The sequence below is a fragment of the Zosterops lateralis genome, assembly GCF_965231275.1.
Source record: "Zosterops lateralis genome assembly, chromosome: 17".
Taxonomy (NCBI): Eukaryota; Metazoa; Chordata; class Aves; order Passeriformes; family Zosteropidae; genus Zosterops; species Zosterops lateralis.
Genome location: NC_139777.1, coordinates 11,787,759 through 11,801,124, shown reverse-complemented (window position 1 = coordinate 11,801,124; position 13,366 = coordinate 11,787,759). Strand labels below are relative to the sequence as shown.

General features: G+C 43.1%; 1 protein-coding gene across 1 annotated transcript; it reads left to right on the top strand.

Moving 5' to 3' along the window:
- Window positions 1-56: 56 nt before the first annotated feature.
- On the top strand, window positions 57-12,602 carry LOC310916619 (serotransferrin-2-like). The gene is made up of 18 exons (XM_083874296.1): window positions 57-168; window positions 2,736-2,874; window positions 4,368-4,531; window positions 4,914-5,013; window positions 5,419-5,595; window positions 5,774-5,936; window positions 6,043-6,107; window positions 6,740-6,897; window positions 7,383-7,569; window positions 7,725-7,873; window positions 8,082-8,172; window positions 8,444-8,512; window positions 8,769-8,951; window positions 9,227-9,383; window positions 10,067-10,149; window positions 10,934-11,118; window positions 11,444-11,630; window positions 11,899-12,602. Exons 2-18 carry the CDS (start codon window positions 2,820-2,822, stop codon window positions 11,946-11,948), a joined length of 2,223 nt encoding a protein of 740 aa, XP_083730422.1. The 5' UTR covers window positions 57-168; window positions 2,736-2,819; the 3' UTR covers window positions 11,949-12,602.
- The last annotated feature ends 764 nt before the right edge of the window (window positions 12,603-13,366 follow it).

The following is a 13,366-nucleotide window of genomic DNA, read 5'->3' as shown; positions in this document are numbered from 1 at the left end:
GCGTGGCCGTGATGGGGGGCGGGGCCAGCGCGGGGGGCGGGGCCGTGAGGGGGCGGGCGGGGCCGGGCACGGCGGGGCTGAGGGGGGATGTCCCCTGGAGTTCCATGAGGGAATCCGGCCCGCAGGGAGGGGTTCATTGCTGACTGGGGACCCCGAATGGGGACACGGGTGCGAGGCTGTTCCTCAGCGGGGGGATTGGTTTGTGGGGAGGGCTGTTCTCCTGGCGCAGGGGGAGAAGGGGCCGTCGCTGAGGCGATGTGGGGCGGGGAGGGGCCGGCCCTGAGGGGACTTGGTGTGGGGGATGTAGAGTTGGGACAGGGCGGGGGTTCCTGGGGGTCTGTGCTGTGGGGGTGAAGCTGCTCCACCAAGGGGCTGCGGGCTGTGCCCAGCGGGAGGCGGGCGCTGCAGCTGGGGAGTTCAGGATGGGGCAGGTGGGGCTCAGCTGCTTGTCAGCGCTGCCATTGACAGACAGGTGAGTTATTTGCCCCAGGTATGGGAGCACCAGGAATATCAGGGCGGGGATTTTAGGGAGAGGACACACGACACGATGCTGTTCCTCCAAGTGAGATGTCTGACAGGGTAGTGTCATCTCTTCCTCCTCTGGTGTCCCTTGCCGGGATGTTGCCTGGCTGCCTGCTGCCCAGAGTGAATATTATAGGCATTGTTTGGTTTTCCACTCTCTTAGATGCATCCCTAGATGAATAAATGCTACTCTGCTGGGAAGTATCTAATTACCTTTGACAGTTACGGGGGGCAGTTTCATATGGTGAATCAGTAGGAAAAGAATTCAAGAGTCCTGGTACTGTGTTTCCACATCCTCAGTGCTTTAGGACGTGATCCTCAGGCAAGATGATTAATTTAAATTCCTGATTTATGTTTGTTTATTTTCCTGACCAGGTCTAAATGACGTCTACAACACCTTCATGTCATTCTGCCTTCTTTTCACATCACCATAGGCAGTAATATCTGTATAAGTATCTTAGACATGTACAGGAAAGCTTTTCATTGTTAAATATGCCACATTTGAGGGGAAATCCAGATACAGACCTCATGGAGCAGTAATATTATTAGCTAACTGAATTGTTGGGATTTGCATATCCTTTACATAATGGTAGGACTGGCAGGAAGTAAAACCTCAGAGAAGGTGCGATTGGATGCTGTTAGGTGCTTTGGTTGCAGGAACCATTAGCTTTGATGTATAAGTGCACCCCACTGACAGATGGGCTTGACAGACAAGTTTCCCCAGAACTGGCTGAGAAGTGATTCAGAGGTTAAGGTGTAGTTAAATGTAACACACTTGTTTATAGTGTAAAACAATTGTCACAAGGCTAAACTGCTTAATAATCTGTCCCAATCTAATCTTTCTCCTTGGAATTAAAAGTAAATATGTGGATGTGACACTATTTTAAAATTACTTTCATCATGTGTCTTGTTCTTACATTTATGGGGTTTTTAAACATCTGGTCAGATTATATAGACTGCAGTCACTGAGGGATAAAACCTCCTTCCCTAAGGGTGCTGAGCTGTGCAGCTGAGCCTGGTCAAAGAGGGAATTGATACCACAGCCCCTGGAGAATGGAGGTCTTGGGGCTTGAGGACATTTGTCCAGGGGGTGCAGGAAGAAATGAGAAATTCCTCAGGCTGGATGGGGCTTGGAGCAACCTGATTTAGTGGAAGGTGTCCCTGCCCTTGGCAGGGGAGTGGAACAGGATGGGCTTTAAGGTCCCTTCCAACCCAAACCATCCTGTGGTTCTGTGTAACTCCTTCTGTGGTCAGGTCAGTGGGAAACAACACCTCAACAAATGTTGAGATCTAGAGAGGGAACTTGTGAAACTCAGGAGATAAGCAACACCTGAGTGTGAAAGAGGCAAGTGGGGAATGATGGAATATAAGGCAACAAAACAAATCTGGGGAAAGTATCTGCAAAAATACATGAAGTAGACAAAGCACCAGGAAAATCTGTAAGATGAAGAAGGAAAACAAAAGTAGGATAAAGACTCCATTCCTCCAGAACTCTTGGAACAGTTAATTCTTTCCTGAATAGGAAAGATGAAACTATATTAACAATATTTTATACATCATCAGACACTTCTGCTTATATATAATATATAAATAAATGTATTTTTTTCCCTGTCACAGAATTAATGATGTTAATAGCTTCTGTAGAGTAATTTAGAGATAATAATGCTTCAGATTAAGCATTAGAAAATAGGGGATAAGGCAGTTTGGATGAGTTTGCTGGGCTGGAATGGAATGAATAGAATCAAGACAGTCAACAGTGTCCCAGCTCTGTTCTGAATTCTTAGTGAGGCAGAGGATTACTTTTTGTTTAAAATTACTCAGTAGATAAGCCATTATCAGGTGAAAAAAATAAGGTAAGAAAAACCCTCCAGTATTCTGTAGAGAGATATGGTCAGTAGTTTGGATAATTCACTTAGCTTTAGGTATCTTTTTTGCAAGTTAGGTGTAAGTTTTGCTCATCTCCCAAAGGCATTTGGGTGCCTTTTGAAACAGCAGAAATTCTATTTATTTTTAAAGCAGAAGCTTACATTTCTTTCTATGGTTGATAAAAATAGAGCAGAAAATGCATGGATATTTTCCATCTGTGGGTAGGAAAGGGACACTGTCCCTTTCTCGTTTGCATACAAGGAGGTACCATCCTCTGGCAGTTTGTTTGTTTTCTTAAATTTTGTTTTATCCTTGTCGATGTCTAAAACCCCCTTGTTATCTTCCAGGAGCTTTGGTCATCACTGTGGAATTCCTGGCATGAGAAGGCAGAGCAGTCAGGATAGAGGGAAGATCCTTGCAGGACTGCTGTAATGATGAAGACAGTGATTTTAATTGTCCTAATCATCTTCTCTTTGCTGGCTTCAGGTAAGGCTGATGCAGAGGGAGAGAGAGAAAGGTTTCCTCTGGGTGGGTGCCACTCAAACTAATCCGTGCTGTGGTTTTGTTTTCCTCTGTGCAAAGAAAGAAGCTGCAGTTAGAGCTGTGCCTGTGTCTTTTCTGTTTGATCATTGGCAGATGGTGACCCTGTTAGTTTTGAAGTAGCTCAATCCACAACTTCCTGAGTAACTGAGTGAGGGTTTGTTCCCTTGGAATAGTCGGGATCTGTGGACTCATTAGCTGTGTCAGAATGAAGCAGCGGGACCTCAAGCTGCTGTTCTCTAAAACCACTACGGGTTCTTCTTGGAATTGTGCTGAATTAATGTCAAAACAACTGGAGGATTAATGTCTGATGCTGTGCTCAAAGAAATAAAAATCTCAATGGTTTAGTTGTGTGCATTGCTAGTATTACTAGTTCTCTAGAGAGTCAAATGTTTAAACATCTGGAAATGACAATGTTAGAGTTATTGTGGCATTTTCTGTGCTTTCAGTCCTGGTTTTCATTACATGGCTTAAGATTCTTTTGAGTTACATAACTGCATGCTATTTTTGTGTACCGTAATCACTTTTTTCCCTCCTTAAATGTTTAGTATCTTCCTGGAGATGCATATGATGATATAGTTCAGAGTAGAATGCATTTCAGAGGAATAATACAGGATGGAATAATTGCAGCCTAAAACAAAAGAGGAAATTTTGTTGGCATGTCTGGATTCCTTTAAGATGTAGCTCTATAGTTGGTTTAAACCCACCAAGCCTCCAAGTCCTTCTGAAAAAGGAAGTTTCACCTTCACCTCCACCCTTAATTGCATCTTTTTGGTGTGTGAAAGCACCAGAGGAAACAGCAGAGCAAAGGTTAAAAGAATGGCCCTGCATTGATAACCTAGGACAGCAGTAAAACTGATAAATACCGGGGAATGCATGTTTTACATCAAGATTAGAAGGTCTGTGCTCTGTTAAAGTCACATCTCAGTTGACTTGTTAGGAGAAAAACTGCACTCTGGTAACAGGAAGATGGTTACACTGCATTGTGAGTGACATTCCTTCTCTTGCTATCCCAACAGGAAAACAGGCCATAGCCATAAACACATCCTTACCTTTGCTTCCTCCTAATTTTGGGTGGCAGCCTTATCTAAAATTCACTAAGGTTGAAGCAATGAAGATTCTGTGACAAAAGATCTTGCCATAATAATTGCTTATTCTTGAAAAATCTGCCCAAAACTATCTTGTTGCTTTCAGTCAAAAGGGAGCAAAGACATATATTAAAGATTCAGCATCAAATGTTTTCCTTATGTTGGTCAAAAGTGACCTTGGCCATATGTGGAGACATCTCTTGGGTGCCTTTAAGTGTGTGGGTGTGAGTGAACACAATCAAGCTATTAGGAAGTTAAATAAAATAGAATAACCTCTCTTCCATAAGGTGTTAAATTGAGGGGGTTTTTAATGATATCCTACAAATTTTGACTTCTTTTTTGACCCTACAGGGAAGAAATTCCGATGGTGCACACTTTCTGACCTGGAACAAAGAAAGTGTGCTGAGCTCTCCAAAGCACTTACAGCTGTGCTGCCCCTCTCTACTGCCAGTTCCTTTACCAGGATTTCTTGCATCAGAGCCCACAATACGTATGACTGCATTGATAAAATCAGGGTGAGTTCGCAGAGATTTTAAGAACTGATTTTGTGTCCAAGTCCTCTTGGAAAAGTAACTGTTAAACATAAATTATGGGAAAATAAAATGATACTGAGATAATTGAACTGCTTATATGACAAATGAAATATTGCTTATATGACAAAGTACGCGGTCACTTGAGAGGCAAGAATTAAATCCTATGAGCATTCTACCAAATGTACTGTTTTACCCCAGCTAAAGTCTTTGCAATCTCAAAGAAATAGAGAAAGCTGCTTGGAAATAGGTAGACAAAAGCAAACTAATAAATTAAAATTTGTTTAGGCAGAAATTGTGGTCTTGAAACTTTTGTTTGTTTCCTTGTAAACACACTTGTTTTGAGGGTTTTGCTGTTGTTTTAAAGGCAAATAAAGCAGATGCTGCCTCCTTGGATGCTGGAGATGTTTATTCTGCTGTAAAACTGTATGGTTTGGCAGTGGTGGCAAAGGAGATCTATGATCAAGGTAGGCTGGTAAAGCTGAAGAGTAAACTGTACTTCTGGTTTGGCTTAGGAATGGCTCTAGATTTCTTGAAAAAAAAGTCAATATGTTCTTATTAACTTGGTAAGAATATGGAGGTGGCTAACAATTGTTGCTAAAATACTTAATGATGATGAATAAAATACCAGAGGTGCTCTGTATCCAGTAGCCTTTCTGCCTGTGGTACTGAGAAACTTGCATTGTTTGTTTGACAAGGTGCCATGTAGCCAGTATATGGTTAAGTTCCTGGCATAAGTATTTACATTGAATAGGCCTAAAATAATTTCTTTAGCTGTGTTCACTGAAGTAGCTCAGTTCCTCTTCAGACATGGAAGCTGCAGAATTGAGATTTTTTTTTTTTTTCCTGTTACACATTTTGTGCTGTTGCAGGAAATTGTGTGTTTGCTGTGGCCATTGCCAAACGAGGAACTCTGGACATCCAGAGCCTACGGGGTGTGCGCAGCTGTCACAACGGAGCCAGGTGGACATCAGGCTGGAATATTCCACTTGGCTTTCTCCTTGCAAGAAATTATCTTTCCTGGGATGAGGCACAACCTCTGAGCCAAGGTAGGTGATAGGAGCCATAGGGCTACCTCTGGCCCCAGCAAAAGTAACTGAAATGCCAGCAGGTACAGGATGAACTAGTTATGGCCATGATATGTTTGGCCCCTTTTCCTCTTCTGATGTTTTTCCCATTTGACTTTTTTCTTTCTTTTTGTTTTGTTTTCTTCCCCTACACCTGCAGCAATCAGTGAGTATTTCAATGCAAGCTGCATCCCTGGGGTTGGTGTTGCTGCTCCCCATTTGTGTGCTCTCTGCCAAGGACAAAAATCCTATGTCAGAGACAGGAACCACTTCTGTGAGACAAGCAGTAATGAACCCTTCTATGACTCTGAGGGAGCCTTCAGGTGAGCTCTGGGACACTGGGGCTGAATTCACTTTTGGGGGAAAAAGAACTTATAAGTTAGGAAAGCCAGGTGGAATGATAATAGGATAGCATTTGTCTTCCTGCAGGTGCTTGAAGGATGGAGTGGCAGATGTTGCCTTTTTAGATCATCTAAGAATTATGAGTGCCACAGGTAATCTTAAAAATGTAGTTTTCTTTTAATCTCTGGTTGTGCCCTTTGCTGCACAGGTGTTTGAGGGATATGCCTGTATTTTTCTTGTTTCCAGGGAAAATTCAATCCCTGCAAGCAGTTCAGGGGTATTTCTTGGCTCTCCACACAACTCAGAAAGAATGGAACAGGAAACTGTGAGTGAGCAATGATTGCTCACAGAAGATTCTTAGAATGGGAGCAGGCAGGTGATTTCATTAGATGTGACTCTGACACAGCTGTCAGTATTTGCTTGGCCTGAGTTACAAGATTCCTTTGAAAATTCAGCATATTGAGCTGCAGAACTATGAAGTTCCTGTACACCTGCCCTGTACTTTTAAACTCAGTTGAGCTCTGTACCAAAGGTGGTTAGCAGTAGTATTTGCAGGTAAGTATTTTTAAATAAATGTATTTACAGCTTGAAGAGTATTTTGGAGCAGCTCTGGCTGAGGTCCCTCCCTTTGTTAAGAGAAGTACTTTACCAAAGACAACTTTCCCAAGTGTGCTGTCTGCATAACCTTTAGCAACCTCCACTGAAAAACCATCAGTTTTATATTCCATCTCTGTGCCTGTGCCAAGTCGTGGCTCCCAGACTGATGGGTGTCTCCTTGTTTCAGAGTCAGAAGAGCAGGAATATGAGCTCTTGTGTCCGGATGGGTCCACAGCAGAGCTGAGCGAATACCGCACCTGTAACCTGGGCCGGGGGCCCGGCCGCGCCATCGTCACCCGCAACAACTTCCAGAGGATCACCAACAAATTCCTTAGCATGGTCCAAGTGAGTGAATATTGAAGGCTGTCTATCTCCAGAAACAGTTTTTTCTTCCATCTTTGTTTGTCAATTATGACTCAGGTTGCCTTTTTCCTTGAGAAATTTATAGCTACTGTGAATAAAGTGCTAAAAATTGTTTGTTCTGGGGAAGGATCTTGCATTGGTTTGTGTAAGGTTTTGCTTTTTTCTAAAGTGTTCTTCTGTAGGATGCTGGAAATAAATCAGTAAAGAAGGGGAAGATGCCATAACACACAAACTGGAAAATGGCTAATGATGTTCATTCTGCCGTGGAATTTGAATCAATTTTTATGTAGTTGAGGGAGACTCATAGGTTCAGGCAGGGCTCACTTTTCTTCATCTCTTTTTCTCAATTTATAAATAGTATTTGATATCTTGACCACTGATACAAAGGGAAGGAAGGCTGAGGCTGCCTGTTGCTGGAAGAATGAGCAGATATTTGTTACAATTTAAAAGTGTTTTTCTTGTCCTAGCGCCTCTTTGGGCATAAAGGAAAGGAAAGAGCCAGATTTGAACTCTTCAGTTCAGCACCCTTTGGGGGAAAGAACCTGCTGTTCCGAGATGCCACTCAGCACCTGCAGCTTCTGGAGGAGCAGCAGGAGATCGCCTATGTCCTTGGTCTGGATTATGTAGCTCTCCTTAAAGGACTCGGCCATGAAGGTGAGAACCATTCCAGAGGACTGTAGCTAAGGAAAGGGAAGAGAAAGTTCTCCTTCCACGTTATTCCTCCCTCCAGGCACAAATGCATTTATCTGAACATCCCCTTAACATGTAACAGATTGGTGCCCTGGTGACATGATCTGCTTCCATTTCAGGGAGCTCCTTGGACAACAGCGTTGTGCGCTGGTGCTGCATCAGCGATGCTGAGCTCCACAAATGTGAGGAGTGGGCACTCAACATCAAATCCGACCCCTTAGTCTGTGTCCAAGCTACGTCCATGGCCAAATGCATTGAAATGATCAAGGTAGGAGACTCCTTCTGCTCAGGGTACAAGAATTCACAGGGTGTGTATGTCTTGTCTGGACTAAATAGAGGAAAACTAGCTTGAGGCATAAGTGGGAATGAGAGGGAATTTATGCAGAGGAATTTCCAGCCAGTGGAGATGTCCTGCTGCTTGGATACACAATTCATGCAAATCCTGGTTTTGTTACTTTCTCTAATGCTGCTGGCAGAGTAGTGAGGCTGATGCAGTCACCCTGGATGCCACACACACCTACATTGCAGGGAGATGTGGACTGGTGCCTGTAGCTGCAGAATGCTATGGTGAGTTCTCATGTGACCTTATCAAGAAGAGAGGGAATCAAAAAAGTACCATTCAGAATATAGCTAAATTTCCACAGTTTTGTGATGGAAGCAGGAGTCAGTATAAATGTCCAAATGCTCTTCCCAGCTCTTCCACTTACTGGCTCTAGCATTTGGTCTGTTTATTTTATCCCTTCTGTTAAAGGGATAAAGGCTGAAGGATTTTGAAGGCATGCCATGTAAAAGGAATGACAATAGTTGCAAGATCCTTAATGTTTATATCTCCTTCCAGGGGGAGATTGTGCCCCAGCAGCTGAGACCATGGAGAAAACAGGGAAACTAATTCATCTTAAACACAAAGGTAACAGGAACTTTGAGAGGACATAAGGTCTAGATTTTCCTGAGAGTGCTCTAGGGTTTAATGTAGGACTGTATTTATGTGTTGGTTTAGAATAGAATTTTCTGTGCAAGGACAAGAGCTTTGTGAGTAAGCAAAGAGTGTAGGTCCTGTACTCTAACTGAAGCTACTGTGACAAGATGAGGGAGGGAAGGGGGGCTGGACCCTTCTGGAATATTTAATTGCCTTGGTACAACTGGTTGTTGTCATTGTTTCACAGCACTACCACCAGTTTATGCTGTTGCCCTAGCTAAGAAAAGTGCCAAACAGATTCACATCCATAACCTCAGGGGAAGGCGATCCTGCCACAGTCACCTGTACAGTCCTGCAGGATGGTTACTGCTGTCCAGACACACAGTGGGAGCTCAGCAGAATGATACTGAGAACTGTGATATTGCCTCTGGTAAGGGTTGCTCTGGGTTCTCTCTTAACTAGACCATGGAAATCTGAAGCTTTAAATTTGGGAGTAAAATAGAAATGGGGCCACAAGAATCCAACCAGCAACTGATGACTACAGTTTCAGAGGGTGTTGAAGCAGCTTTTCCTCATATTTAACTATGTGTCACACTATTTAGCCCTCTTCTTGCTAGTTGCTAGGATGAAATTCCTTTCCTGTCTTTTCCCATATGTGAGGAGGCTTGGGAACACCTTGCCTTAATCTCAGTTTTCTTTACTCAGCTTATCAGAATTACTTCTGGAAGGGCTGCATGCCAGGAGCAGATGGAAACCTGTGCAAGGTGTGCATTGGAGATGGAGAGGTGGAAGGGGCTCGAGTGTCCAGCAGATGTGCTGCAAGTCACAACGAGCGCTACTATGGCAATATGGGAGCACTCAGGTGAGCTTCCTATGAGAGTCAGAAATGCAGAGCAACAGCCAGAGTTGCCTTTTATTTTGCTGATTTTTTGGGAGGAAGTTTTTCCTATTTGTTAAGCATCTGGCTGTATAAACTTTTGCTAGTGTGTATTTTGTTTTGGTTGCAGTTGCTATGGGATGTTCAGCTGACTGATGATTTAAAATGGTCATGAAACCATTTCCAGATTAAGGCAATGCTTCCAAACATGTAAGGCTTAGAGCATTGGTACTAACTCATTAAGGGGAAGGGATGAAAGAAGATCACAGAGCGGAGGTGATGTGGTAAGAAGCAGTGTAGCATACAGGAGATAATAAAAATAGAGTGGAGATATAAAAAAAAAATAGTTGAAGGCAGAGGCAGAGAAGACTATTAAAGGTGAAAGCACTCTTATGAAATATACATATAGCATTTAGTTGAATTCCATTCTCTTTCCTGCCTAGGCTTGGGTGAAGGTGCACATTGTGCAGCAGCTTTGACTTGGGAGCTGCTGGAAGGGATGAAAAGGATTGTCTTAGAAAATCTCTATGCTGACATCACCAACATATTCCAAGGGATTAGAGATGGGAGGGATACTTCCAGCTTCTCCTATTTTAGTTTCAGATGACTGTCCAAATGTCAGTCACCATGTGGTGCTGTCTTTGATCACTTGTTTTTTCTTGCACTAGGTGCCTAGTTGGCAATCCCAGTGGAAGAAGCTTTGGAGATGTGGCTTTCCTGGAACACTCAAACCTGCTCCAAAACATAGAGGGTGAGATGCAGATATTCTCTTTTCCTCGGAGAATGTTCATCAATGTCAGTTACTGCCCACAAAGCAACCATCACTCGTGAGGATCAGCCTTTACAGGTTCAATCTAGGTCCATGAAGTAGTGTTTGTAAATGGAAGATTGGTAGAAGCATTCTGCATGTAGATGTTCCAGGAAAGCTCAACATTCAGATACTGTAGGAGGGGAAGGAAGAAACACCCAGTTCAAAGATTTGTGTTGAGACAATCATCCTTGGAGACTGCACTAGATTTCTGGAAAGCTCAAAGCTTTAAAAGGCAAACTGAAATATCTTTTTATTAGAGTCAAGGAGAAAAGTGACCCTCATTAAAGCAAAATAAAATTATATTTTAGGCAATTTCAGTAAGAGAAGATACTTAGAGTTCTAAGAGAGGAATCTCTCTAAAATCAAATGAAGGAATTCCTGCAGCAATTAGCAGTTTGTTTGGGGAAGCAAAGGGCATGCAGGCTGAATTGCTTTGTTTCCAGAGAGGGATCTGGTTACAGATGCAGATGAGACAGGATATGCTGTTCATATGCCTTGATATTATTCTAGTTTAGTTGATAGGTGCAGCTTAAGTCCCCTGACCTCAGTGAAAACACTGCCCTGGTCCTTACGCATTCCTAAGAAATGAGCACATAGCACAGTGTTTGTTTTGAACACATTGACTAACTTCTTCCTCTCAAGTTTGAACATTTTATTTGAGATTCACCCTCTCTTCTGCTTTAATTTTTCAAAAGGATTACCTTTCACTTCATTTTCTTTTCAGATCTGGGCAGCTCTGGTTGGGCAAAAGGTTTTACCCCCCTTGACTTTGAGCTGTTGTGTGCGGACGGGACCCGCGCCGCAGTCACAGAATGGCCGAGCTGTCACCTCGGGCCTGTTCCCCCCAGCACAGTCATGACTCGGCCAGTCACTGTCACTAAAATCTCTGACTTTCTGCTGCAATCTCAGGTATGACAGATAACAGGGAAAAGCTTGGCATGGTACCATTTGTTATGTACAACTGCTGGAAACCCTTTCAAGTGATAAACTTTATACACTAGTGCCTTCAGATCCAATACAAAAGAACTAAAAATGTGTGTTGGAGATTGAGAAGATAATTATTTGGATTCTCTTAAGGGGTATTTTGTCACCAGTTCCCATTCCACAGAGGCCATCCTTTTGCTGAGAAATAAGGCACTGAAGAAGTGCATCTTTTTCTACTAACCAGAACAGTGCTAGATAAAAGTACTATTAATGACCCAAGCTGTGAAACTTTTATCCCTTCTCTGTTCAGGAATCTCTGGGAAGCAAATTGGATTCTGAATTCCAACTCTTTCAGTCGTGGAAGTATGGTGAAAGTGATCTGCTTTTCAAAGACACTACTCAGTACCTTGTTCATGCAAGTCACTTGAGCTATCAGGAGATACTTGGAGAGTCTTTCGTTCAGCTGGCAGAATCTGTGTTTAATTGCACACCTGCAGGTAAAGTCAAGTTCTTAATGCTGAGTTAGAAATGCAGCAGGCAGCCTTCTGTGCGCAGCACGGGCCCTTTTGTTTAGACTGCATGGAGAGGTATGTTACAAATTTCAAAGGAGTCCTGTGTTAGATTTCTGAGAGACTAAGCTGGTAACTGCAATTCAAAAGGGGAATTTGGCCTCTATTCTGCTGTTTTAATGAATACTATCTGAAGAACTTAGTACTTTTGAAGCTGATAGCATCTTTAAGTGTATTCTTTCTTACTGGTTTGCAGGCATCTTGGACTTCTGCAAACAGGATATTTGTGCATCCCCATCCAACTGACAGCTCATCCAGAGGCTTTGCAGGGCACATAACAGCAGCAGCATTGCTGAGAATGAGAAGGAAAATGTGCAAGTCCAACCAATCCAAAGTAATCAGCAAGGAAACAATCATCTCTAGACATGTATGCTGAACACCTTTTTTTTTCAGCAGATTTTATGTGTATGATGATGTAATACTACTCATATGTCACCCCTTTCTTTTTTGGAGCACGGCAGCGTGGGGAACAGCACAACCAACAGCTCAGAACTAGGATCAGCATCATGGAAAGAGCAGGGCCAGTACCATGGACTAAAATACAGACACATGAGTGCGCCACAAATGAGTGGCACAGGTTAGTTGGTAGCATTTTGCCTTGTTTGTCTTATAAACAGTTTCCATGCAAAAACCTCAATCAACTGACATTTTGGTAGTTGCAACATTGTCTTCCTATATCTGTGTTTTTGGTTGCAGTTAGATAGTCCCTGCTGAATGCACATATGTATTTCTTCTTTAACCAATGGTTTTTACTAGTAAATCAACTTTTTTTCTCACAAATACATTAAATGTCTATTAAGACATTTAATAGCCAGCAGAACTGGATGCTTGCAGCAATGGATATTCCTCTTTGTCAAGACCTCCAACCATTACTTTATATTGACACTTTGAATTTAAGATTCTCTGGGATGTCAAAATATTATCTATCAATTAAACATCACAAGTTTTACAAGCAGAAACTGCCTGAATATGATATGAAGCCTTTTGAACAGAAATCACCTGTATCATGTATTGTCCCTGTATGGTGACAGAGCCAAATCCTCACGTGCTGTTGCAGCCAGCGAGCTGCAGCCCTGAAGGAGCAGGGAAAGAGCAGGATGCTTGTTTAGGTCTCTCAGGTGTTCCTGCTCTTCTTTCCTGGAGCTTCCCTGCCATCTGTGGGGCCTATGTGACACTGCACTCAGGAGAAGGGAGTTCTGAGAACACGGTGAAGAAATGCATCTGGCAGCCCAGCTTTGCCAAGAGCAGCACACAGCTGATCAGGGATAAATTACAAATCTGGGTTATACACAAGATTTTATGGGTTGGAAGGGCAGGGATGTTGTTTTCTGACACAGTCATTACAAATGCTTACTAGGCCTTGTTGATGACCCCATGTTGTGCTCCAGCTTTGATTCACAAACATCAGTGTGCTCCTTGCACAGCCCATGGTACATGAACCACTGGCCAGCCCCAGCTTTGAATCTCAGCTCTGAGCTGAGCAGGAACTGTCTGTGCTTTCTGTGCTCCCTGGCTCCTGCTACTCTGCTGTCTAAGAGGTGGATGCTGCCTCAGTGCTCTGAATGGCAGCTGAGATCATGCTTAAAATCTCCCAGGCTGGGATGAAGGAACAGAACTGCTGCTCTGTGCCTCAATAACAGCAAGCCCTGTTACTTAACAGTGCT